Source organism: Mirounga angustirostris, unplaced genomic scaffold, assembly GCF_029215605.1.
Source record: "Mirounga angustirostris isolate CCGP_5_RB_7025 unplaced genomic scaffold, mMirAng1.0.hap1 SCAF_1, whole genome shotgun sequence".
Classification (NCBI taxonomy): domain Eukaryota; kingdom Metazoa; phylum Chordata; class Mammalia; order Carnivora; family Phocidae; genus Mirounga; species Mirounga angustirostris.
In genome coordinates this window covers 66,017,979-66,045,691 of record NW_026991709.1, presented here as the reverse complement: position 1 = coordinate 66,045,691, position 27,713 = coordinate 66,017,979, and the positions used below count along the sequence as shown (strand labels likewise).

The window sequence follows — 27,713 nt, the reverse complement described above, 5'->3', positions numbered from 1 at the left end:
ATTTTATTATAATTAGTCTTGGTGAAGACTTAACAAAAATTGTTTAATGAAGTATAGTTGACACATGATGTTAGTTTCAGGTATACAACATAGTTATTAAACAACTCTATAAGCTATGCTATGTTTACCATAAGTATAGCTGCCATTTGCCACCATGCAATGGTATTATAATACCATTGTCTATATTCCCTATGCTGTGCCTTTTATTCTTGTGACTTTCTTTGGGTTGATATTGCTTGGAGTCTTTTGAGTTTCATATGTCTGGATGTAGTTCCAGTGTGGGAAGTTTTCAGCCATTATTTCTTTAAATAAGCTTTCTCTCTCTCTTCTCCTTCTTGGATTCCTATAGTTCATACACTGTTTTGCTTGATGATATCCTCTAATTCACATTGGCTCTCTTCACTACTTTTCATTCCTCTTTTTTTCCACTGACTAGTTAATTTCAAATGACCTATGAGCACTGGGTGTTACACGCAAACAATGAATCATGGAACACTACATCAAAAACTAATGAAGTACTGTATGGTGACTAACATAACATAATAAAAAAATTTTTTTAAATTTCCTTTAGTGAAGACTTCCTAAATGCAAAAAAAATTTTCTTTTTCCTAACAAAAAAGGACCTATCTTTGAGTTCACAGATTCTTTCTTTTGCTTGATAAAGTCAGCTGTTGGTGCTCTCTACTACATTTCTAAATTTCATTCATGGTATTCTTTGGTATTCATAGTATTCAGCTCCAGAATTTGTTTGGTTCTTTTTTTATTATTTCTCTCTGTTGAAATTCTAGTTTCATGTATTGTTTTCCTGATTTTATTGAGTTGTCTGTGTCCTCTTGTGGCTCTCTGAGTTTCCTTAAAACAATTATTTTGAATTTTTTGTCTAGCAATTGGTAGATTTCTGTTTCTTTAGGGTCCATTATTGAAAAATTATTGTATTCCTTTGATGGTGTCATGTTTCCTTGACTTTTCTTGTTTCTTGTAGCCTTGCATTGATGTCTGTGCATTTTATGAAACAGTTACTTCTTCCAGTAGGTAAAAAGAGCAATAATGTTGATGTCCTCTTTGGTTTAGTATTTCCAAGAAGTTTTTAAGACACAAAAAATTTATGGCTATGTGAGGTCTTCAGCTACCATCTAGATCAATTTCATAATTTTACAAATGAGGGAACCTAGGTCCAAAATGGACAAAAATTACCAGCTTTTCAGGGGCAGAGCCAAGTCTACTGACTTTCAGGTCAATATTTTTCTAGAATATGAATACAAATATCAAGTAGTTGAACAAAAAATTTTTAATCTTTTTATTTTAGCAGGTAGTCACCCTGGCTTAGCATGCAGATACAAACATCTCAAGGTAAATTCTTACATAAAATTGGATCTTATGTTTGGATCATGGTAACTTATCCTGTATAATACAATGCTTTTATTAAGGTCTCTGCTAAAAAACAAGGAGGGATTTCTTCTTGTACTGTAAAATTATTGTTGAAGATACTATACATATACAGTTTAATACTCCCTAGAACAGGTTCCATATGATTAATTCCTTTTAGATTTAATAGCAGGGAAGAGTCTGATTCTTTGGAATCTGTCCCTTGGATAATACAAAATATGCTACTTAGGTCTTCATTTTTGCCTTAGTGGCTAGGAAGCTCAGATCTAAATTTAATGTTTTAATAATTAGTAAATATTTAAGTAATTTTAAATAATTAGCAAATCCTCTTCCCTTTCAATATCTTGATTTTCTATTACAATATTTTGTTATATACATGTACAATTGTAATTCAAATCCATTTTGGAAGTAGATATAATAAAATAAAATAAAACTAAACTAAAATAAAATAAAATAAAATTCAAGATCCCTAGTAGCAACAAAGGTTTTAAGATTACATATTCTTTGCTCACTAATATGATGGGGAAGTAATACTATAGTGGGCCTAGAAGGGAGCAAGTGGAATTGGAGAGCTACATGCAAATTATGAAGGAAGAGTGCAGAAGCAAATATACTTTGTGATGAGGTGACCAGAGTTTTACTCCTACCAACCTGAAGCTAAAAAAAAAAAAAAAATGGAGATTTAAGTTTCCTTACTTTCAAAAGGACTATGCCTCCCTAGAAATACCTTCTTGCTGGGAAGTGAGCAGCAATTCAGAAGAACTTACTACATCTTATTACATCTCCTCACTTCACTATTGGTTTAGTGACATCTTAGATATCTACAATCTGACTATACACAAAGAACTTCGACAGGTGCTGTGAGGAATTCAACTTAAATCATCACAGCTGTCAAAAAGAAGAAAACTTGGGGCGCCTGGGTAGCTCAGTCGTTAAGCGTCTGCCTTCGGCTCAGGTCATGATCCCAGGGTCCTGGGATCGAGCCCCGCATCGGGCTCCCTGCTCAGCAGGGAGTCTGCTTCTCCCTCTCCCTCTCCCCCTGCTTGTGTTCCCTCTCTCGCTGTGTCTCTCTCTGTCAAATAAGTAAATAAAAATCTTTAAAAAAAAAAAAAAGAAAACTCCACCACAAACATCCAAATAGCCACTTTTTCCCCCTGAATAATAAATAAAAGATATAAATTCTGTTCTATAGATACAGTCTTACTGACAAAATACCCTAAATCATAAACCACACTCTTCCCCCGGAAAAACCCACAATTACAAAATAATACTATGCTCTCAATGACAGTTCAAAGCTAGTCCCCTTGTTAATTAAAATGAAGAATTTCACCTAACATTTCTTAATAATTTCTTACAAGGGGCATTATGCACACTTCGATTTTACCTCTTTCAATATCATCCATTGGAGATGCTGGGGACATTTTGTCTTCAGATGGAGAATGTTTCACAAGATTGGGAGTCCTAGCTGAAGTCCGCAGGTGTTGCTGCTGTTGCTCTAAGCGATACTGAATTTTACTACTTCCTTCAACTCTGCAATTAAGAATATCAAAGGTTGAAACAGGGATGATAGAAATTTAACAACTGCAACTTACAAAGTTACTAAAATGGACACCTTATTCTTTTCCCTAGGGATCCTTAAAATGATATTCAAAAATTAAAACATTAACTTAGTTCATTATTTAACAAATATTTATTTAACAAGTACTTATTGAGCCCTACTTATATGCGTGACATACACACAGATCCAATGGGGGATACAAATGTGGATAAAAACAAGACTACTGCTCAAAACTGAAGAGATGAGACATACACAAATTACTAAAATAAACGGAAATTATACAAAAGTGTATAACAAATACAACATATCCCCTAAATTCATTTCTGTTAAAATCAAATCACTTTCACATTTTTCATTCCTAACTTTAAGACATGTTACTAAAGGAGATTCATATACTTTCTTTCAAATACTTTTAAGAGTATATCATACAGTTATGCTTGACTTTTGTATTTTCCATTTCCAGTCACCAAATCCCGTCAGTTTCTACCTTCACAGAGTGTTTAGAACCTCACTGTTCTTTTCATTACCACTTCAAAAATCATAGTTTATGCATTTTTCTGTTTCCCACATTGTTTCATTTTACTCAACTTGTTTGGTGGATTAATGTTTAAAAAAAATGTAAGCATGTCAATCTACTTATTCGTGGGCACAGAAACAAATCTCTGCTCTATTCAAACAGCTCTTACTCACTGGCTCCAAATAAGTCAGATAAATTCCTGCCTTCAAACTTTGCCCACAACTTCATGTTCTCTCTGATCAATTATGTTCCAAACTTTCCTATTAATAAAAACTACTGGGGCAGGGAAGGGATGATAAAAATAGAGCTTCCCAGGGGCCTTCTCTGATCTGAAGCTGGATTTGGGAACTCATATTTAACAACCACCCATGGTAATTCTTATCATAAAGTATGTTTGGGGGAAAAAGCCCCAAATCTTTCTTCTTTTTTAAAAAGGTTTGTATTTAAACTCTAGTTAGTTAACATACAGTGTAATATTAGCTTCAGGTGTAGAATTTAGTGATTTACCACTTATATACAACACCCAGTGCCCATCACAAGTGCCCTCCTTAATCCCCACCACCCATTTAACCCATCCCTCCAACCACCTCCTGTCTGGTAACCATCAGTTTGTTCTCTATAGTTAGGAGTATGCTTCTTGGTTTGCATCTCTCTTTTTTTCCCCCTATGATTGTTTTGTTTCTTAAATTCCACATATGAGTGAAATCACATGTTATTTGTCTCTCTCTGACTGACTTATTTCACTTAGCATAACATTCTCTAGCTCTATCCATGTTGTTCCAAATGGCAAGATTTCATTCTTTTTTATGGCTGGGTAATGTTCCATTATAGATATACATATACCACGTCTTCTTTATCCATTCATCAGTTGGTGAACGTTTGGGCTGTTTCCATATTTTGGCTATTTGTTGATAATGCTGCGATAAACATCAATCAGGGTGCATGTATCCCTTTGAATTCTTAACCTTTCAAGGCATCAATAAGGACTCCCCAAATGCTCCAATCAATAATAACTTCTCCCTTCCTTTAAGTCCTAGAACAATTTTTTTTAAAGATTTTATTTATTTATTTGACATAGAGAGAAATAGCGAGAGCAGGAACACAAGCAGGGGGAGTGGGAGAGAGAGAAGCAGGCTTCCTGCCAAGCAGGGAGCCCGATGTAGGGCTCGATCCCAGCACCTTGGGATCATGACCTGAGCTGAAGGCAGACGCTTAAGGACTGAGCCGCCCAGGCATCCCAGGCCTAGAACAATTTTTGTCTATGGTATTTTTATGGCTTTTAGTGTAGGTCCCTTACATTACATGATAATGCCCCACCTATTTGCAAACAAAAATTTGAGATAGCTATACTCTTACTGACTTTTTAAATGGAATGATCTGTTAATCCAATTAAAATGCAGACATTCTGAGGTTTAGTATTTGTATAAGAAACTTTCCTTTTTCTAGTGTCTTACATATTCTAGGTGCTCAATAAATTTTCACTAATGAAGATGAAATTGTTTTGGAGAGTGTATACTGGCTCTTTTCAGTCCAATTCTATGAAAGCATCTACAATAGAATAAAAGGTATACCTACACATACAGAAAACATTCAGAAACAAAAAGCTTTTATATATCATAGGAAGAAGTGGTAAAAGCTTTTGGCTAAGGATCTCTACCAAATTTAAACTTGGAAAAAGATTAAAACATTTTTGTACCACACAGAAATAATCCTTGTATAATAATGTGACTTAATCCAATAATTTCTTTCACTGACATTTCCTTAGCAATTTATTTGTTGATAAAGCAATTTATTTCATTAACCACATACCTTGTTTTTTTTACAGTGATGTTGCTGCTGAGTTTTTCTAGTCGGCATTCTCCAGTGTCATGATTAATAATTAAAATGCATTCCTTTAAGTAAGGTTTCTTTGAACCTTTGAAAACAGTTACTGGTGGAGTTGAACCCTGTTTAAAAGTTAATTATCATTACTTAAAACTTATCACAGAAATTCAGTTGGGAGGCCTTTGAGATCTTCTGTTTCTCAATCTATGTTATACTTCAAGTCACCTAACTTCCTAAGTTTATTACTCAGACAACAGGGATTCGTCATAAAAAAGAGATGAAGCAAAGCTGAGGTCTCAAACCTGCTATCATTGAGGAAGGGGAATAGAGGAAGTACTTGCCCTAAAATTTGTTTCACTGGTCTACAACAGGCAATTTGTATTCAATTTTAATGCAGCCAATACATTTTACAGATAAGGGAACAGAAGCCCTGAATCATATTTCCTACGCATCCTCTTCTTCCTTCAGAAGTTTAGTTTTTTAAATCTAAAAATCTGGTCTTTCCCTATTCAAATCACCTATTACATGAAACCTCACTAATTAATTTTAGCATCATTAAAAGCGGGACAACCAGACATATCCTTCATGACGTGATATAAAACAAAGTAAGCAGCATCACCTATAAAGTAGTCTTGCCTAAACGCACACACACACACAGAATCTAACTCTTATCAAGCCTTCAGATATAACTATCAGTTTACAGCAAATATAAGGAATAGAGGAAGAAATGAGTAAGATACCCCTAAATAGCAATCCAAGGACTCAAATTAGTTAAGAGATTTGTGCAATATTCTTCTTAAAGATATTTGTATTCCTACTTAGAATACATCTTAAAATTATAATACATTATTGTATTTTGAGTTCCTAAAGAATAAAGGACTGGATCATAATTTCTTTTCTTGCTCCTAGCACCTAAAGTACCAAACCCTTCACAGATACTAAATGGATATTGCATATGAACAATAGGAACATTCTGATCCTAAGTAACAAGTTAAATAAGGTTTTCATAGTCTCTATACCTGCCTTCCACACTTTGAACGTTTTTAAAAAGTTTTTTTCCTTATTAAATTGAGCACCATTCCTATTTTAAACTTTAATTACTGCCTACTCCCTTATTCCATACCCCAAAAAAGGGGTATTAAAGTATTAAAGTACCAGGAAACTCCTAAGCGTATGACTAAATAACTATTGTGAGCAAATGAAATTTAAATTAGAGGCAGCCTGAAAGATAAGGACTCAGCCACCATAGAACTGGGGGTAGAGGGCTCCAGGAAAAAGGAACAGCAAATACAAAGGATCTGAGGCCAGAAAGATGAAGTGAGAGGGAAGGGGTGTGGGAAAGGGAGATGAGCTTGGGCAGATGGATGAGGTTTATATCCTGAAGGGTCTTGCTGGCCGTGGGAAGGGTTTGAGATTTTTTCTGTGAGTCATGAGAAGCATTTGGAGGCCTCTAAATAGAAGAATGACCATTTATTTATTTATTTATTGAGAGCATGTGAGAGTATGTGCAAGCAGGGGGAGGGGCAGAGGGATAGGAAGAGAGAATCCTAAGCAGGCTCCATGCCCAGCATGGAACCCAGTGTGGGACTGGATCTTAGGATCCTGAGATCATGACCTGAGCTGAAATCAAGAGTCTGATGCTCAACCAACTGAGCCACCCAGGTACCCCTGGAATTACCTTTTAAAAAACCGTCTTATATAAACATATGTGAAGATCTATAGAGCTCTAGACACTGTTCCAAGTGTTCTGTATGTACAACATTAAACTCATTCAATCCTCAAAACAAACTACTGAATACATCCAATCATCTCCATATTTACTGCTATTACCCAACTTCAGAACCCAATCATCATCTCACCTAGGTTCCTATTATCCTCCGACCTACTCTCCTTCCAGGCTTATCCCCCATCTACTGACAGGGAAATCTGATCATGCCTGATTATGAATACCAGGAAAGGAAATTAATCCGTAATGGAAGGGAAAGGTACAATTGTACTCCCAAATAGGAGGGCGGAAAAAAGAAAGGAAAGAAGAGATGCTTAATGAAACTAATAAAATACAAATGAGAGAAAAATTAAAATAACAAACAAACACACTAAAGATGATAGATATAAAAATCAAGTACATCAGCTTTGAACTAAATGTGGATAGAATTCTCTTAATAAAAATAGAAAGTGTTGAACTGGGTTTAAAAATAAAACAGAATAGGGCCATCTGGGTGGCTCAGTTGGTTGAGCACCCGACTCTTGGTTTTGGCTCAGGTCATGATCTCAGGGTCATGATCTCAGGATTGTGAGATTGAGCCCCACATCAGGCTCCATGCTCAGTGTGGAGTCTGCTTGGGATTCTCTCTTTTCCTCTCCTTCTGTCCCTACCCCTCCTCATGTGCTCTCTCTCTCTCTCTAAAAAATAAATTAATAAAAAAAACCCCAACAATATTGTGTTAACAAAAGATATACTTAAAACAAACTGTCAGCTAAATAAAAGAAACAGACACTGAGATTCCATGAACATGCAAATCAAAAGAAAGCAAAGGTGGCAATATTAATATTAGACAAGATAGTATTTAAGCTTAAAATTTAAAAAAAGGCTTAAAAGATATATATGATAAAAGATATAATTCATTTAAAAATATAACCGTAATAGGATGCTAAAATAGAACCAATCCTAAAATAAGCTGAGGTCCCAAGTATGTGGTGGGCTATTCTCATTTGAGCTAAATACTCAGTGGACAGAATCAAACCAGGTTCATCCTGGAAGGGATGTTGCCCAAGGGGGTGGTTTAGTGGCATAGTAGTGCATCTGACATATAGAATTTTCACAAGTCCAGCATTTGGGGGCTAAAGTCATAAGCAACCATTAGAGATGCATTTCCTGCGTAATAGTAAGTTAGTAGTAGTTGGAAGTTTCCAGTGGACTATTTCATTGAGTCCCACAAAAGTACTCCTCAAGATAGAGACAGCACTAAAGAATGCCAAACTTGGACAGCACCAATGACAAATCATAATAGTTACTTAAGTCTTTTCCTTTCAAAATTTGACATTTTGAAATTTTATAATAGTCAACTATAGAGAATTATTTGTAAGGAAGAGAGATTTGTAAATGTCTAATATTAATCAGTTTAACAGCCTTCATTTTTATTAGGTTCTTTTACTTGGTACTACCAAAGAAAATCCAGAAGAATGAAAATTAGAAAATCTACCCTATGAAGGAACTGCCAGAAACTGAAAATACTCTTAAAAGTATAGTATAATAAGGGGGGTAGGGGGATGGGTTAGCCCAGTGATGGGTATTAAGGAGGGCACGTATTGCATGGAGCACTGGGTGTTATACACAAACAATGAATCATGGAACACTACATCAAAAACTAATGATGTACTGTATGGTGACTAACATAACATAAAAAAAAGTATAGTATAATAAAAGTTCTATTTTATAGGATGACTTCTAGCTTCTAGTCATTTTTACCCAGATGATGAAAGCAAGTTCATAAAGAAAATAGAGAATCTAAATGCCTCAAACTAACAATCATTACATTTCCACAAAATTAAGAACTTTGAAGAAATGTAAACCTCCTACTTGTTAAAGAAGTTCTTTACTTAAGGGAAGAAAACCCACAAAGTGTATTTGAGAATGTAATTTCTATTGTTAATCACAATTGTTCTAGGACTGAATGGCCAGCAGAAAAAAATATTTGCTGTAGAAAGCTGGTAACAATTCTCTTTCATTTCAGCTGTCTAAAAGGGTTATAGGATAAAGTTTAAATTCTTTTGCATTACACATTAAGCCCTTTTTAAATCTGATTCCTAAATACCTTTCCATCTCCCACTATGTCCCTAGCGGACTCCTGATCTAGCCACAGTGGCTTACATGTAGTTCTTCAAATGTAACAGACTTTTTTGTTGCCTTGTCTTAGCCCATGTCTTTTTCTTTTCTCTGCCTAAAATGTCTTCTCTCTTTCCTTTACCAGGGTAACTCTAACTCTTCTTCAAGACAGCATACCCTGGCATCTCTTCTTTCTCCACTGAGTTCTCTTCTGCACTTCTGTAATATTCTGTGTATACCTCTGTGACAGTCCTTATATTTCTATATTTTAATCAGTTATTTCCTATCTTCCTCATTAAATGGTAATATTTTTCAGGACACTGACCGTGTCTAGTCTTCTGCTGTATTCGCAATAGCTACCTAGCATAGGAGTTACCACACAGAAGGTACATGTATATATGGCCCATCTGTCTATCTGTTTCTCTTTCTCATACACACATATACACACACAAATATTGGGACATATTCTTTTTGGATATATCTCTGGTGGACTGGTGGGGGGGATGTTACTTCTTCCCAAATGATTTCTTTGTTGTTTTAGAAATTTACAGTTTGAAGGCTTGAAAACTTCCCTCTATACTTGTCATTCCTTAAAGAGATATTTCAATTGAGATCAAACCCAAACACATAGTGGATGGTAACTCTTGCTTAAAAAAGGATATGTGTGAATGAGAAAGTTTTATTAGTAAATGTAAGAATTCCCATATGCTTATAATAGAAAAGCGTGCAAGGAATGAGGATGGAAGGATTGTTAATTTGAGAAAAGAAAATTCTACATGGCAAAGAAGAACCCAGCTAAAGTTTTTTTGCAAACCAATCATCACTGATCAATAATCCTATAATCTGAAAGTAGGCTAGTGGTACCTGTTATCAACTTAAGGCTTTTCAATAACTTTTAGAATTAAGGGGATGGTTTAGGTTTTTCTTTAATAAACATCATAAAGCAAAAAAGCCTTAGACTTATGGGTACTAAATTTCCAAACTATTTTAGAGATGCCAGCTTTTCATAACAGAGTATTACAAAAGTTCATTCATCCACATGTCTCACACTGAATTGGTTGTTCATTTCCTTCAGTTTGTAAGGGAGCAAATGAGAAGTCTCCCCCACAAATTTAATTAACCTCAGGAAAACTTTCAGAGGCAGCAACTGATACAGTCTGACATAACAGTGGGGTCTCAATAAATAGTGTTGGACTGATAAAAATAAGACTAGAAGACTAGAGGATAGAAAGCTTGCTTGCTCTGCCTCTAATCACAACAAATCATCTCATAAAGGCATACAAGAGAATGTCAATGAATTGGCACAAAATCATTTCTGTTAAAAAAATTAAACAAAAAGAAAAAAAATCTCAGTCCAGTGCTTTCTCTGTATGTTAAAATATAAAGTTACAGTCTTTGTGTTCTCTGAGAATAGATCAAGTCAGCATAAAAGAAAAAAAAGAAGCTGAATGCAAAGAAATTTCTAACTCAAAAACTGAGAAAACTAGAGCAACAAGTAATTTGTCTATTTATGTAAATAGTATTTGACAGTGTTACTTGGAAACACCTAGAAAGTTTTTAAATGGACAAAACTTTGGTTAAAGCCTCCCTGACCTAGCCTCTTTTCTAACCCATTCCCCAAACTATTGCTAAAATCACTCTAAAAGCACAAATCTGATCATGTTACTACTCTGCTTAAAAACCTCTAATGGTACTCTAATACCTATGGAATAAAGTCAAAATTCTACATTAGAAGATAATATATTTTTCACAGTCTGATCCCAATCTACCTTTCCAGACTCTACTATCAATCATTTTTCATAATTCTGTTATTTATTTACTATATTAATTCATTTATTCCACAAACTTCTTGTTTTTCTCTATTAGAGCCTTTTAACACACTGTTTCTTTTGCCTAGAATAATCTACTCCCTGTCTGCCTGATGAAATGCTACTTGTCCTTTAAGGCTCAGCTCAAATAGCATCTGCCTTGTGAAGCCTTTCAAGATTCTACCAGGCGGCGAGGCGGAGCAAGATGGCAGAGGAGTAGGAGACCTAAATTTCGTCTGGTCTCAGGAATTCAGCTAGATAGGGATCAAACCATTCTGAACACCTACGAACTCAACAGGAGATGAAAGAAAAGAATAACAACAACTCTCTGAACAGAAAAGCGACCACTTTCTGGAAGGTAGGATGTGCGGAGAAGTGAATCCGAGGTGATATTCAGGAGGATAGACGGCGGGGGAGGGGGCCTCCATCGGCCGCTTCTGGCAAGTGATAGAGCCTCAGAGCACAAAATCGGAACTTTTAGAAGTCAGCTCCGCTGAGGGACGTTGCTCCAGTGGCTAAAAGGGGTTGGAACCCTCGTGGGACACTGTGGTCTCAGGACCCTCAGGGTCACAGAAAGACCAGGGGTGCCTGAGTGTGGCAGAGCCCCCAGGTATCGGAGCAGGGAAGCCGGCTGCAGAGACGGAGCCAAGGCCCGGGCTCTCAGCTCGGGGTTGCCATAAACCGTGATCCGCAGCACAGTCGGGCCACTGCTCCTCCAGCAGGGACCCAACAAGCGGCAGATCTGGGGAGACTCCCCTTCCTCCCCTGGGAGGAGCAGCATGGGAGCACACTGCAGGGATCTGCTGGGTTTGGAGACTCCACACTGAGTTGGGTGCCAGAGATAGAGACACTTGGTCACAGGCCAGATGAGCATGGAGTGCAGCCGGAGACCTGGGAGATGGGAGTGATTGACTGCTTTTCTCTGGGGGCTCACCGAGGAGCGGGACCCCGAGTTCTTGCCTCCTCCAGGGCTGAGACTGGGAGGCCACCATTTTCACTCTCGGCCTCCAAAGCTGTACGGAAAGCTTGGAACAAAAGCTCGTGAGAGGAAACCCAAGCAGATTACTTAGCCTGGACTGGGCAAGGGCGGGGCAATTCCGCCTCTGGCAGACATTTTGGGAACCACGGCAACAGGCCCTGCCCCCAGAAGATCAGCGAGAACAGCCAGCCAAGACCAGGTTTACCGATCAATGAGAACGGCAGAACTCCAGCGCTAGAGGAATAATGCACATAGAATCCATGGCTTTTTTACCATGATTCTTTAGTCTTTCAAAGTTAATTTTTTTTTTTTTTAAGATTTTATTTATTTATTTGACAGAGACAGACACAGCGAGAGAGGGAACACAAGCAGGGGGGAGTGGGAGAGGGAGAAGCAGGCTTCCCACTGAGCAGGGAACCTGATGCAGGGCTCGATCCCAGGAATCTGGGATTATGACCTGAGCCGAAGGCAGACACTTAACGACTGAGCCACCCAGGAGCCCCTAATTCTTTTTTTTAACTATCTTTTTTTTTTTTTAATTTTTCTTTTTCCCTTTTTCAACCAACATCTTATCAATCCCTTTTTTAAAAAACATTTTTATTTTTCACTTTTAGAGTCATATTCTATCCGTTCGTAGTAGTTACCCTTATTTTTGGCATATATATATATATAAGTTGTTCTCTCTTTAAAATTTTGAGACAGTTTCTTCTAAGAGATCAAAATATACCCTAAATCTCTAGTGTATGGTTTTGTTCTACTCTCCTGCCTGATCACATTCTTTCCCTTTTTTTTTTTTAAATCCTCTTCTTTCTTTTTTCAAACAACTTATCAATTCCTTTTATAAAATTTTTTATAATTTTCATCTTTACAGTCATATTCCATCCCCTCATCATATCCAGCCTTATTTTTGTACATATATAAGTTTTTCTTTCTTTAAAATTTTGGGAGGCACTTTCTTCTAACAGACCAAAATACACCCAAAATCTAGTGTGTGGCACTGATCTATGCACCAGCCTGATTACATTTGATCATATTCTGTTTTTTTTTTTGTTTTGTTCTGTTTTTGTTTGTTTTTATCTTTTTCTTTTTCTTTTTTCTTTCTTTCCTTTTCTTTTCCCCCCGGCTTCAGGTCTTTTCTGATTTGTTTAGAGTATATTTTCTGGGGACGTTGTTACCCTGTTAGCATTTTGTTCTTTCATTAATCTATTCTCCTCTGGACAAAATGACAAGACGGAAAAAATCACCTCAACAAAAAGAACAAGAGGTAGTACCGACTGCCAGGGACCTACTCAATACGGACATTAGTATGATGTCGGATCTAGAGTTCAGAATCATCACTTTAAAGATACTAGGTGGGCTTGAAAAAAGCGTGGAAGCTATTAGAGAAACCCTTTCTGGATAAATAAAAGAACTAAAATCTAACCAAGTCGAAATCAAAAAGACTATTAATGAGGTGCAATCAAAAATGGGGGCGCTAACTGCTAGGATAAATGAGGCAGGAGAGAGAATCAGTGATATAGGAGACCAAATGATAGAAAATAAAGAAGCTGAGAAAAAGAGAGATAAACAACTACTGGATCATGAGGGCAGAATTCGAGAGATAAGCGATACCATAAGACGAAACAACATTAGAATAATTGGGATCCCAGAAGAAGAAGAAAGAGAGAGAGGGGCAGAAGGTATATTGGAGCAAATTATAGCAGAGAACTTCCCTAATTTGGGGAAGGAAACAGGCATCAAGATCCAGGAGGCACAGAGAAGTCCCCTCAAAATCAATAAAAATAGGTCAACACCCTGACATCTAATAGTAAAACTTATGAGTCTCAGAGACAAAGAGAAAATCCCGAAAGCAGCTCGGGAGAAAAGGTATATAACCTACAATGGTAGAAACATTAGATTGGCAACAGACCTATCCACAGAGAACTGGCAGGCCAGAAAGGACTGGCATGATATATTCAGAGCACTAAATGAGAAAAATATGCAGCCAAGAATACTATATCCAGCTAGGCTGTCATTGAAAATAGAAGGAGAGATAAAAACCTTCCAGGACAAACAAAAACTAAAGGAATTTGCAAACACGAAACCAGCCCTACAAGAAATATTGAAAGGGGTCCTCTAAGCAAAGAGAGAGCCTAAAAGCAACATAGACCAGAAAGGAACACAGACAATATACAGTAACAGTCACCTTACAGGCAATACAATGGCACTAAATTCCTATCTTTCAATAGTTACCCTGAATGTAAATGGGCTAAATGCCCCAATCAAATGACACAGGCTATCAGATTGGATTAAAAAACAAGACCCATTGATATGCTGTCTGCAAGAGACTCATTTTAGACCCAAAGAAACCCCCAGATTGAAAGTGAGAGGGTGGAAAACTATTTACCATGCTAATGGACACGAAAAGAAAGGTGGGGTGGCAATCCTTACATCAGACAAATTAGATTTTAAACCAAAGACTGTAATAAGAGATGAGGAAGGACACTATATCCTACTTAAAGGGTCTATCCAACAAGAAGATCTAACAATTGTAAATATCTATGCCCCTAACATGGGAGCAGCCAATTATATAAGGCAATTAATAACAAAAGCAAAGAAACACATTGACAACAATACAATAATAGTAGGGGACTTTAACACCCCCTCACTGAAATGGACAGATCGTCTAAGCAAAAGATCAACAAGGAAATAAAGACTTTAAATGACACACTGGACCAAATGGACTTCACAGACATATTCAGAACATTCCCTCCCAAAGCAACGGAATACACATTCTTTTCTAGTGCCCATGGACCATTCTCCAGAATAGATCACATCCTAGGTCATAAATAAGGTCTCAACCAGTACCAAAAGATTGGGATCATTCCCTTGCTATTTTCAGACCACAATGCTTTGAAACTAGAACTCAATCACAAGAGGAAAGTCAGAAAGAACTCAAATACATGGAGGCTAAAGAGCATCCTACTAAAGAATGAATGGGTCAACCAGGAAACTAAAGAAGAATTTAAAAAATTCATGGAAACCAATGAAAATGAAAACACAACTGTTCAAAATCTTTGGGATGCAGCAAAGGCAGTCCTAGGAGGAAAGTATATAGCAATACAAGCCTTTCTCAAGAAACAAGAAAGGTCTCAAGTACACAACCTAACCCTACACCTAAAGGAGTTGGAGAAAGAACAGCAAATAAAGCCTAAACCCAGCAGGAGAAGAGAAATAATAAAGATCAGAGCAGAAATCAATGAAATAGAAACCAAAAGAACAGTAGAACAGATCAACGAAACCAGGAGCTGGTTTTTTGAAAGAATTAACAAGACTGATCAACCCCTGACCAGACTTATCAAAAAGAAAAGAGAAATGACCCAAATCAACAAAATCATGAATGAAAGAGGAGAGATCACAACCAACTCCAAAGAAATACAAACAATTACAAGAACATATTATGAGCAACTCTATGCCAGCAAATTAGATAACCTGGAAGAAAAGGATGCATTCCTAGAGATGTATCAACTACCAAAACTGAACCAGGAAGAAATAGAAAACCTGAACAGACCTATAACCACTAAGGAAATTGAAGCAGTCATCAAAAATCTCCCAACAAACAAAAGCCCAGGGCCAAATGGCTTTCCAGGGGAATTCTATGAAACATTTCAAGAAGAATTAATACCCATTCTTCTGAAACTGTTCCAAAAAATAGAAATGGAAGGAAAACTTCCAAACTCGTTTTATGAGGCCACCATTATCTTGATCCCAAAACCAGAAAAAGACCCCACCAAAAAGGAGAATTACAGACCAATATCCTTGATGAACATGGATGCAAAAATTCTCACCAAAATACTAGCCAATAGGATCCAACAGTACATTAAAAGATTATTCACCATGACCAAGTGGGATTTATCCCTGGGCTGCAAGGTTGGTTCAACATCCGCAAATCAATCAACGTGATACAATACATTAACAAAAGAAAGAACAAGAATCATATGATCCTCTCAATAGATGCAGAAAAAGCATTTGACAAAGTACAGCATCCTTTCTTGATCAAAACTCTTCAGAGTATAGGGATAGAGGGTACATACCTCAATATCATAAAAGCCATCTATGAGAAACCTACAGCAAATATCATTCTCAATGGGGAAAAACTGAGAGCTTTCCCCCTAAGGTCAGGAATGCAGCAGGGATGTCCACTATCACCACTGCTATTCAACATAGTATTAGAAGTCCTAGCCACAGCAATCAGACAACAAAAAGAAATAAAAGGCTTCCGAATCATCAAAGAAGAAGTCAAACTCTCACTGTTTGCAGATGATATCATACTTTATGTGGAAAACCCCAAAGACTCCACCCCAAAACTGCTAGAACTCATACAGGAATTCAGTAAAGTGGCAGGATATAAAATCAATGCACAGAAATCAGTGGCATTCCTATACACCAACAACAAGACAGAAGAAAGAGAAATTAAGGAGTTGATCCCATTTACAATTGCACCCAAAACCATAAGATACCTAGGAATAAATCTAACCAAAGAGGCAAAGGATCTGTACTCAGAAAAACTATAAAATACTCATGAAAGAAATTGAGGAAGACACAAAGAAATGGAAAAACGTTCCATGCTCATGGACTGGAAGAACAAATATTGTGAAGATGTCAATGCTACCTAGAGCAGTCTACACATTCAATGCAATCCCCATCAAAATACCATCCACTTTTTTCAAAGAAATGTAACAAATAATCCTAAAGTTTGTATGGAACCAGAAAAGACCCCGCATAGCCAGAGGAATGTTGAAAAAGAAAAGCAAAGCTGGCGGCATCACAATTTCACACTTTCAGCTCTATTACAAAGCTGTCATCATCAAGACAGTATGGGACTGGCACAAAAACAGACACACAGATCAATGGAACAGAATAGAGAGCCCAGAAATGGAGCCTCAACTCTATGGTTAACTAATCTTTGACAAAGCAGGAAAGAATGTCCAATGGAAAAAAGACAGTCTCTTCAACAAATGGTTTTGGGAAAATTGGACAGCCACATGCAGAAGAATGAAACTGGACCATTTCCTTTTTTTAAAGATTATTTATTTGAGAGAGCGAGAATGAGAGAGAGAGAGAGAGAGTACATGAGAGGGGGGAGGGTCAGAGGGAGAAGCAGGCTCCTCGCTGAGCAGGGAGCCTGATGCGGTACTCGATCCCGGAACTCGGGATCATGACCTGAGCCGAAGGCAGTCACTTAACCAACTAAGCCACCCAGGCGCCCAGAATAAAAAAATTAAAAAAAAAAAAAAAGATTCTACCAGGCAGAGAATTTGATTCCACTAATGTGCTTGCACAGAATTTTGTACATGCTCTATAATGTATAGCATTAGACATCTGTGTGTCCTTCTGCTATAACAGATTAGGACTAGAAGGCTGGGAATATGCTATTATTCTTAGTTCAGGGTACAAAATCTGGCTCATAATACTGATTAATAAGTATATGTTTAGACCTGTGTTACAGATCATTTGAAATGATAGTTCTTGAAACTTATTAAATAGATCAAAGTATTTTTAAAAAGTATTTTCAGATTATTTTACCTAAAATAGCTAAATATAAGGTTTTTTCTTTGGTGTATTGGTTAATTACTTTAACTATCACTATACAAATTGTGTAATTATTTTCATTTAAATTTAGTAGAAATCCTGCAAAAAGATACTTTCAGTCTAAATACATAAAAATACTCACTTCTATATTTGGCAGAGTTATTGTCACCTGTTCACCTTTGCCGACTTCAAGCTCTCCTTCACAGGAAGTGTCAATAGAAGCAGGTTTGAAATCATCTAAAAATAGAGACAGATATGGATTTTTATAAAATGGAACAATAGCCGGGTACCTGGATATCAAAAATATGAGCATGTTTCAGCATGGTAAATCATTTTGCAACAGCCAGTAATTAAAATGGTTTAGAACAGTCTTCATATTACATATAAAATCCAACCCAGTTTATTTCTGTATGTATAATTCTGAGAAAAAAAGAAACAACTAAACTCTAAAATAGTATTCCTCAAACCATGCTCCCTCCGAATCCTGTTTAGGTCAAGATAAACTAGACTAAGATGTTCCACTGCTAAAAAATACATAATGTCAGTGTTTTCACGATTTGCTAAAAACTGGTATTAGTAGAATGTTTTCAATTCTCAGTCTTTCCTGTAATTTTTCTAAAAACACCTTGGGTGTCTACTATCACTTGCTGGCTGTCCTAGCAGAATACATAATTAATGAATACAGGACAAATACATAATCATGGGAAAACTTAAGAAACAGCAATCATTGAGTTTAATAGTTGGAGTTTTTCATGAATCCTACCATTAAAGGATACGTAAATTTAACCAAATCTGCAACTTCAGAAGAACTTAAAATATGTTTTAATTTTGAGTTAAATCGTAATTCAAATGTTATTAAAATATATTACCCAGAAGGAATTTAGGGTGCTCAGATATTTCACATGCTGAACAAGCTCAAAACCTCTAAGATATGAAAGCACTTAAAAATAATTCACATCACTGAATTGTGTAAGACTGATGAATCACAGACCTGTACCCCTAAAACAAATAATACATTATATGTTAATAAAAAATTTTAAAAAATTCACATCAATTCATATCAATGACTGATAATTCTGATATAGAATTCCTCGGGTAATGTATATTTTTTCCAGGTTAACTCTTTATTAAAATATAGCATACATGCAAACTAGAACATGAATCATAAGCTTGATGAATTTTCACAAAGTGACACATATGTAATCAGCAACCAGACCAAGAAATAGAACATTATCAATCCCTGAAAGCCCTCTCCCAATTATCCCTACCCCAAGAGACTGATCTTTATATTAACAGGGAAGCCAAATACAAAAAGTCTAAATCCAAAGTACTGAACATTTATTAGAATTTAGGGAACTATAATAGGTAGATCTTGGGAAAAGAGAATCTTCCAGTGCTCATCAAACCATCTTCTGTCGATAAACAAAAGTTGGCCCTGCTTCCCAGTGATAATTATAACGGCTAACATTTATGGAATACTTACTTCCTGCCAGGTATCTTGCTTAACATTTCGTATTTAATTCTTATAATGACTAGGGGCACCTGGGTGGCTCAGTCGGTTAAGTGTCTGCCTTCGGCTCAGGTCATGATCCCAAGGACCTGGGATTGAGCCCTGCATCGGGCTCCCTGCTCAGCGGGAAGCCTGCTTCTCCCTCTCCCACTCCCCCTGCTTGTGTTCCCTCTCTCGCTGTCTCTCTCTCTGTCAAATAAATAAATAAAATCTTAAAAAAAAAAAAATAATTCTTATAATGACTCTAAGAAAAGAAATGAAATCCATTCTTTTTTTTTATGAAATCCATTCTTAAGTTCCTTAAGCACATATGAATATAAACAATTCACACTAAGTATTCTTTATAATATGATTTATTCTTTATGCTGCTTTAATTCAAAACTGAATACATGCAGTATCTCTTAAAACCTTAATTTTTATTTCTAGCTTTTAAGAAACAGATTAAAAAAATAACATAAGCAATATGAAAAATGTGAATTTGATTTACGGTGTATCCTTAGGTAGTACCACTGAGGATAAAGACAAAATAAACTGGGGAGTTTGTTAGTAGCAGTAAGGTAATGAGAAAGATAAAAAATAATTTAGGTGTTAAGTTTTAGATGCTTGAAAGAAGTTCTAGAGAAATAAGTGTTAATTAATATCAATTGATTAAAAGACAACAATATTGAAGAAAACATCAGAATTGAGCCTTGAGTATCACAGAAATAAAGAGAAAGTAGAAAGCAGAAGACGGGAAAATCCAACAGAATACAAAAAATAATATTTTACTTTTTGTATCCAAGATACAAAAGTAAAATAATAATAACAGCTATTACTTATATAATTAAAAATTTTTCCTAATTACTTTTATCTCAAAGATTCACAAAAATTCTTAAAGTAGTGAATATCCCTATCTTACAGATAAGGCAAATGATGGTGGAAGAAATTAAGTCCCTTGCCCAAGATCATGCAATTAATATTTGCTAAAGCTAGAATAAGGAACCACAAATTTAGTAGACTAAAAAGATAAGAGGTTAACCAACAACTTTTGATATCAGTCTTATTTTTTTTAAGATTTTATTTACTTGAGAGAGAGTGCACATACAAGGGGGGGAGGGCAGGGAGAGAGAGAAGCAGACTTCCCACTGAGTGGGAAGTGACCTGAGCCGAAGGCAGACACTTAACCATCTGAGCCACCCAAATGTCCCTGATATCATTCTTACTGATACCTAAATTGATGGAGAAGAAGATAAGTTCAATTTGAGCTAGGAAATATCATTTGAAGCCCTAAAGTGAAAACTTCATTTTATAAGGATGTGTACAGAATAAATGAAGTAAATACCACTTAAAATATGTTAATATAAGTAATTTATCATCATGACCTATGGGGGTACCCACAGTAACAGCCTTTGTTTATCTTAAAGTGTCCGCACCTTTCTAATTTTAACTATCCTTCAAAGTTCTGCACACCAATGTAAGTATTCCTGTAAATATTCCTCAATCTTCTTTATCACCCACATCTAATCACTATGTCTTTTTCCATATCTTTCAGAGCCATCTCTTTCTATTATTGCAAGGACAAACTAGTTTTCAATCAACAAAAAGCTAAACTATCAAAGTACCTACAGCTTGCCCATCCATCTGCTTTTCTCTGTATTTTTGCTCTTAGAATGTGGATCCTATTTCAAAGTCTCCTCTTTCCTAAAGTAGTCGCTGGGTGGAGCCCTTTCGTTACTTTTCAAAATCTCTTTTGGGGCGGGGGGGGGGGGTGTCCACTTCTGTAGCATTTATCATACCGTTCATCAAAACCTAACATAAATGACGTGGCATTATTTACCTCTTCCTGTACATGCCCTTTTGGACTGTAATTTTTTTTTTTTTAAAGATTTTATTTATTTATTTGAGACAGAGAGAATGAGAGAGAGAGAGCACATGAGAGGGGGGAGGGTCAGAGGGAGAAGCAGGCTCCCTGCCGAGCAGGGAGCCCGATGCGGGACTCGATCCAGGGACTCCAGGATCATGACCTGAGCCGAAGGCAGTCGCTTAACCAACTGAGCCACCCAGGCGCCCTGGACTGTAATTTTTTAAATCATAATGCCTCATACTTTAATTCCTCCTGAATTATGGCTCCTAGCATAATGCCTTTAATATAATGGGCACATATGTGATCTTTGTAATTGACTCTGGTTCATATGTTTATCCTATCTGAACTACCTCCAAACTTATTTTTTTTCCTTTTTTTAAAATTTTTTATTTATTTGCGAGAGAGAGAATGAGAGACAGAGAGCATGAGAGGGAGGAGGGTCAGAGGGAGAAGCAGACTCCCTGCTGAGCAGGGAGCCCGATGCAGGACTCGATCCCGGGACTCCAGGATCATGACCTGAGCTGAAGGCAGTCGCTTAACCAACTGAGCCACCCAGGCGTCCCCCTCCAAACTTATTTTAAGTATAAACTTATTTCAGCTAAATTATGTGCAAAAGGCTTGTTTTCTAATTGTTTCCTGAGGATCAGATTCATCTGTACTTCAAGACTCTCGTTTCTTTAGGGTAGATACTGCCATATTTCTTTTGTACTTTTCACTAGTACATTTCTGTTCTCAGAGAGGGCACCCATAACTTAATATTTGACAGAGAATATTTGACATAGAGAATTAAAGAATTCTCTATGATAAATAGGTAAAACAGAAATGACATCCTAGAGTAAAATCATGGTTGTCTGATCTCCCATATTTTTCTGACAGTGACACAAAGGACAATACTGGGAGATATGACTGTCATTTAACTACAGCTAAATAATGCTTTAGAGAAGAGGCTAGAAAGGTAACCCAAGGCAGTGAAGCAGACCATCGGGGAATCATAGTGAATAAGCCCAATCTCAAGAAGACAACCAACTGCTGCCAAGAGGAATATGGATTTGGTGTGGCCAAGTTATCTTCTGATTTTTGAAAGAGAAGTTGGTAATCCAAATTTCCATATAAAAGATTTTGACATTTACATATTTACAACTAATTTATTTTTTAAAGATTTTTTAAAATTATTATTTAATTTATTTATTTGACAGAGAGAGACACAGCAAAAGAGGGAACACAAACATGGGGAGTGGGAGAGGGAGAAGCAGGCTTCCCGTGGAGCATGGAGCCTGATGCAGCGCTCAATCCGAGGACCCCGGGATCATGACCCGAGCCAAAGGCAGACAGATGCTCAACGACTGAGCCACCCAGGTGCCCCTACAACTAATTTATGTTAAAACAACAACTGTGTGGGTCAAACAAAGCATCTCTAACGTCAAACTCAGCCAATAGGCTGTTAATCTATAACCTCTGTATTAGTGTTTAAATACTGATTCTTTTTCTTTTATAATATGTCATCACTTCTGATCTTCACAACAACTCTTTGAAGATTCTCACCCACATTTTACCAATAAGGAACTCCTCTAAAGTAGTGAAACCAGTAAAAAGTCAAGTCAGGAACTCAAGCCACATACTCCATCCACTCAAAACAGCCTTTTGCCTTATATTCAGTTCTTAACTTTTGCATGTATGGGGGGGGGGGTTGTTAGGAGATGAAGAATAGTCATAAGTCCCTATGGGAATCTGATGAAAATTATAGATCAGCTAAAGATCCTCTCCACAGAAAAAATGAATGTATCAACATACATATCAAGTACTGTATAATTTCAAGAGATTAACAGGTCCCTGAAGCCTAGATGTCTATGGGACAACTATAAGAGACAGAAATGTACTCAAAATATTTGTAGCTTTACTTAATGATAAGCATGAATTTATAATCAATAAATCAAAACTATTCTGAATCTATTTACACTTCTAATTATTTTGCTGTTAGAATAAATTCTACTTTTTATTACTTGTTATATTAATATTCTTTTATTTGCCTTCAAACAACAAATTTTTTTAAGTATACAACTTTTGAGTTTCAAGGGAACAAAGACCTAGAATTATAGAATTTGTTGAGTAATATCATGTTTTCCATATGCTTCCAAATGTCAAATATATTTTCGAAGTTGCTATAATTCCAGACTACATAGTTTCTTTCTTTCAGTTTTCCTTGGTTTAGAGAACTCACCACCAATTTTACCATTTATTTATTCTCTGTAGATTTCCTTCATCTATGTTATTTCTTCTTTTTTTTCCCCAAAGATTTATTTATGTATTTTAGAGAGAGAGAGGGAGAGGGTGCAGTGGGAGGGGCAGAGGGAGAGAAAGAAAATCTCCAGCAGACTGCCTGATGCAGGGGCAGGGCTTGATCTCATGATCATGACCTGAGCTGAAATCAAGAGTCCAGCGCTTAACCAACTGAGACACCCAGGTGCCCCGATGTTTTTTTTTCTTTACAGTACAATTACTTATACATAGAGTAGAAAAACATTTCCTACTTTGCACTTAATGCTTTTTCAGTCAATGCTGATCATTTTTCTGACTATTTCAGCTGTAGTGTCACATAATGTCTATATCTTCATAACAGAATCACAATTACTGTCATAAATTTACTTCCTGGGATATGAACTAATTCAACTAACTCCAAAACCCATACCCTTTCCAATATACCACAGTGATCAGAGAACATTCATTTTAAAAATAATTTTAATCCCATTTTCATTAGCGTACCTTCTAATGTTTGCTCACACCAAAGCTTAACAACCACTTTTTCGGGAGTGGCTCCACTTGAAGGCTCAGACAATCTTCCTGTAGTCACTGCCCATGAGTTCATCATTTAGTGTCAGCAAAAAGTAGTGTCATTTACAAACTTGGGAATTTCAATGTCTAATTCCTTATCTAGCCATACATTGTAAAATTAGTACTAGCCCAAATTCAAAATTTATTCTAGCACGTCCTGTTACTCAAACTCTTCCACCCAGTGAAGTATCTGCTGCTAAACATTTAGCTTATCATTTATAGAACATCCCATATCTTCCCTACCACATGACAGACTTTATTTTTGATAGGTTTTATTGCTAAGCCCTGATAAATGCTTTTGAAAGTCTAAGTTAATTACATTCCTCGGCACTCTTCATACACACATGAATATAACCCTTCAAGAATAATAGTGACTACTATTTATTCTCTACCATGCACCAAATACTGTGCTAGGTTTTTTATGCAATCTTATTTAATCCTTAAAAATCTCTGAAGTGTAGATATTATTACCATTTACTGAGGCTGAGAGCTTAGAGAATGTTCCAAAAGTTACATTACATACATAGGTGGTGGAGGCCAGAATTCACATCCAGTTTTGTCCAAAGCCTCAGCATATTAGACAGGCATAATTACCCCTGTATATAAACATAGAATATTACTTTCTCCCAGATTACACTGACTCAGTTGAGTGTTTGTTATATATTAGGTCCACCTGAATGAAAGTAAGATTTCCTGTTTTTTGTTTTCTTTAATAGTTTTTTTATTATTTATTTATTTATTTATTTATTTATTTTAAGTTTATAAAACTCACTTCATTTTATTTTTTAAATTTTTTTTCAATTTTTTTATTACTATGTTATGTTAATCACCATACATTACATCATTAGTTTTTGATGTAGTGTTCCATAATTCATTGTTTGCGTATAACACCCAGTGCTCCATTCAATACATGCCCTCTTTAATACCCATCACCAAGCTAACCCACCGCCCCCTCGCCCTCCCCTCTAGAACGCTCAGTTTGTTTCTCAGAGTCCATTAGTCTCTCATGGTTCATCTCCCCCTCCGATTTCCCCCCTTCATTTTTCCGTTCCTACTATCTTCTTTTTTTTTTAACCTATAATGTATTATGTGTTTCAGAGGTACAGGTCTGTGATTCAACAGTCTTACACAATTCACAGTGCTCACGAGAGCACATAGCCTCCCCAGTGTCTATCACCCAGCCACCCCATCCCTCTCACCCCCCACCACTCCAGCAACCCTCAGTTTATTTCCTGAGATTAAGAATTCCTGTTTTATAGTTTCCATCCCTTACTCTGAGTCCTTAAGAGTGAGGATCATATGGTAAGTGAACCTATCCTCAAGGATAATGATTGGTTTTATTCAAATAAATCTAGAAAGATTCTGCCTGCTTCAACAAGAATAAAACTGAGGCTAAAAACCTTTCTTATGTCTTCCACAGCACTAAGAGTGTATTCAAGCATCTGGGTTTTTTGTGATTGTTATTCCTATGGTTGTTTTTTTCATTCTTGTAGCTAGATCAACTGATTCTTGAGCTCTAAAGGCACAATTCCAGCATGTTGAGAACTTTTATGAATGAAAAGCTTTGAAGCACCTGCAAAGAGCTTTTCAAAGGCTATTTTATATTCTCTTCATTTGGGGTTCATGCCCTTAAAAGAGAATAAATACCCAAGTTACATGAAAATATAACAATCAAATGAGCAAATTTTTATAATCTTAAACCTTATGGTTTGAAAAATTATTAAAAGGCTACTGCAAATCTGAAAAAGAAGAGGAGAGAGGAGAGACTATTTGCGAGAAAGCCATGGAGAAACCAGGTAAAAGCTATATCATACTTTTGGGAAATGGGACTGGAGAGAAACTGCATAGCCAGCACTAAGGTCTCACTGTGCATTGGACGACAGAGTATGGCAAAGCAGAAAAAACAAAGGACAAAGGACGGGGGCACCTGAGTGGCTCAGTCAGTTAGGTGGCCAACTCTTGATCTCAGCTCAGGTCTTGATCTCAGGGTCGTGGAAAAAAACAAAACAAAACAAAGGACCCTGTTGAAGATCTTCTGTTGACAAATATCTCCCCTGTTTATTCTACCAACTGGATGTTAATTTTGCTTAACAAAACCCTTTTATAAAATGCAAATATATCGTTGGAGAGTTAAACCTATTGGTCTTTATACCTTTACCCCGAATTACTATAATTAGATCGTCTACAATTCAATTAAACTTTTGGAGAATGTTGAGTTTTAATTGGGTATTTTGACTGAAGCATGGAAAAGTTCAGAATAAAAACCATGAAGATCCCTGGACAGTCTAAGGACAGGATGACTGAGAAAGGTAGAATGATGAGACACTAAGGAAGAACAGGGCAGGGGAAAGGAAGTGAAAAAATACCTACTTTACAATTTTGCCACAGAAAAATAAGAGGTTATGATTCAAAGATCTTAGTTTCCTTTCCGCTCTATAATTCTGAGGGTTACTATGCAAAGAATGAAATGTTTTACATACCAAATCATAATATGCTATATTTTCCTTCCTGGAATCTATACGATCCAACATTAAAGTAAAAGAGCTCCTTTTCTACCTCACCAACATAACAGAGGGCAAATTTATCAAAACTAGTTCCAGAGGACAATCAAAGGGAGAAATCAAAGGGAAGTAAATATCTTTCTAAAAAAACGAATAACACACCCTCCAGTACTTTGATAATCAGTATTTGATAACTGTCTGAACGAAATCAGGGGTCCAAAAGAAATACAATTATTGGAATAGTTCAGAATATCTACTCAGGAACACACTAAATAAGAACTCTCATCAGAGACAGAAAAAGTGAAGAAAAGAGGGAATATTTCCCTACCAGCCTCAAGGCATTCCCTTTCCCCTGCGTAATAATTCCGTCCTTTGCCCCCTTCCATCTGTCACCTTACTATTTTCCTATCCATCTCTGTATCATCTACCAGTTATGTCTGTCTCCACAGTCACCCCTGTATATCTCCTCCACAAAGTTTCCCTTTCTGCTCACTTGAATCTCTCTGCCCAGGGTTTACCCACACCTGCTCAACTCCGGCTCCTTCCACGAAACCCCCGGGACTCCAGGCAGGGCAATGGATAGCGCTGGGCACCTCATTCTCCAGCAGAGTAAGGGGGTTTGTGGGAACACAACTGAGAGGTTTGTGCCTCCACACCCCCATATCCGGAGCTCCCCCTTTCCTCCCGGGGATCGTTCTCACTCACATCGTACAGTGTGGAAGGCGCAGCGCGGATGCTTCTCGAAACTCTCGCCTAACTTGAGAACCCGCTCGCGACGGTCCATGTGCGAGGGTCCCGCTGCTCCATTCATCATTATTCTCCGGCTGTGACTTCGCCTTGGCCACCTGCGCTCACTCGCATCTGCCACCTCATCTTGAAGCAGCTGCACTTGCTGCGGCTCGGGGAGCCAGCAGACTCCGCCCCGCGCCTGACGCGCTGGCCCCTCCGGGCGCCTCTCGCGTGCTGATTGGCTGCCTGGAGAGGGGCGTCCCGCCCCTTGGCTCTGAGGCGCCTGGTCCCACCTCCATGCCCCTTCCCGCGTTGCGACGCACGCTGCCCCGGGAAGGCCGCGCCCCTGAGGTGGTTGGTGGGAGCAGGGTTCCCTGAAGGAGAGCGCGGAGAGGATGCGGTAACCCACCTGAGGTGGCGACTGGGGAGGGAGAGAATCTCGGGGTGCCGGGAAGCCAGGGCCACAGGGTTTCTGGGCCAAGCGCCTCGGCTCGTAGGAGCTCCTAACGGGAGAATCGGCGCCCTTTCTGTGGAGATTTGTAGTGGAAACCGAGGCCCGGGGAGGGGCGGGAGCGGGGCACAAGGCCCGGTGTCTTGCCCAAGGCCTCGTACCGCCGAATCTGGGTCTAGAATCCGGAGCGAAGGATCCCGCGGCCTCAGAGCCTCGGACCTTGGACCTCACAGGAGGCGACGCCGTTACCTCGGCAATCGCTTTCTGATCTTCTTTTCCAGAGGAAGTTCCCGGTGGTGTTAGGACCGGGACAGGGGACGACGAGGAAGGGGGAAAAAAGATTCGGAGTTAGGAATTACGGTGTTTCGGATCAGTTGCAAC

The 27,713-nt window shown here is 37.5% G+C and overlaps 2 protein-coding genes across 4 annotated transcripts in view; one reads left to right on the top strand and one right to left on the bottom strand.

The window, feature by feature from the left end:
- Window positions 1-27,058, bottom strand: part of EAF2 (ELL associated factor 2) — a 48,183-nt gene extending 21,125 nt beyond the window's left edge. Inside the window, exons 1-4 of the mRNA XM_064597402.1 lie at window positions 26,858-27,058; window positions 17,612-17,706; window positions 5,271-5,407; window positions 2,771-2,916 (exon numbers count right to left, since the gene is read on the bottom strand). Of these exons, the coding sequence (XP_064453472.1) occupies window positions 2,771-2,916; window positions 5,271-5,407; window positions 17,612-17,706; window positions 26,858-26,966 (487 nt within the window). The 5' untranslated portion in view covers window positions 26,967-27,058. The remainder of the gene's footprint in view (window positions 1-2,770; window positions 2,917-5,270; window positions 5,408-17,611; window positions 17,707-26,857) is intronic.
- An 86-nt stretch (window positions 27,059-27,144) lies between these two features.
- The window catches only part of IQCB1 (IQ motif containing B1), a 54,275-nt gene continuing 53,706 nt past the window's right edge, over window positions 27,145-27,713 (top strand). Inside the window, exon 1 of one of the 3 annotated variants that reach the window (XM_064597336.1) lies at window positions 27,145-27,295. The gene's annotated coding sequence lies outside the window, so the exon portion shown is untranslated. The remainder of the gene's footprint in view (window positions 27,296-27,713) is intronic. The other 2 variants (XM_045902972.3, XM_045902973.3) reach the window with 2 other exon arrangements.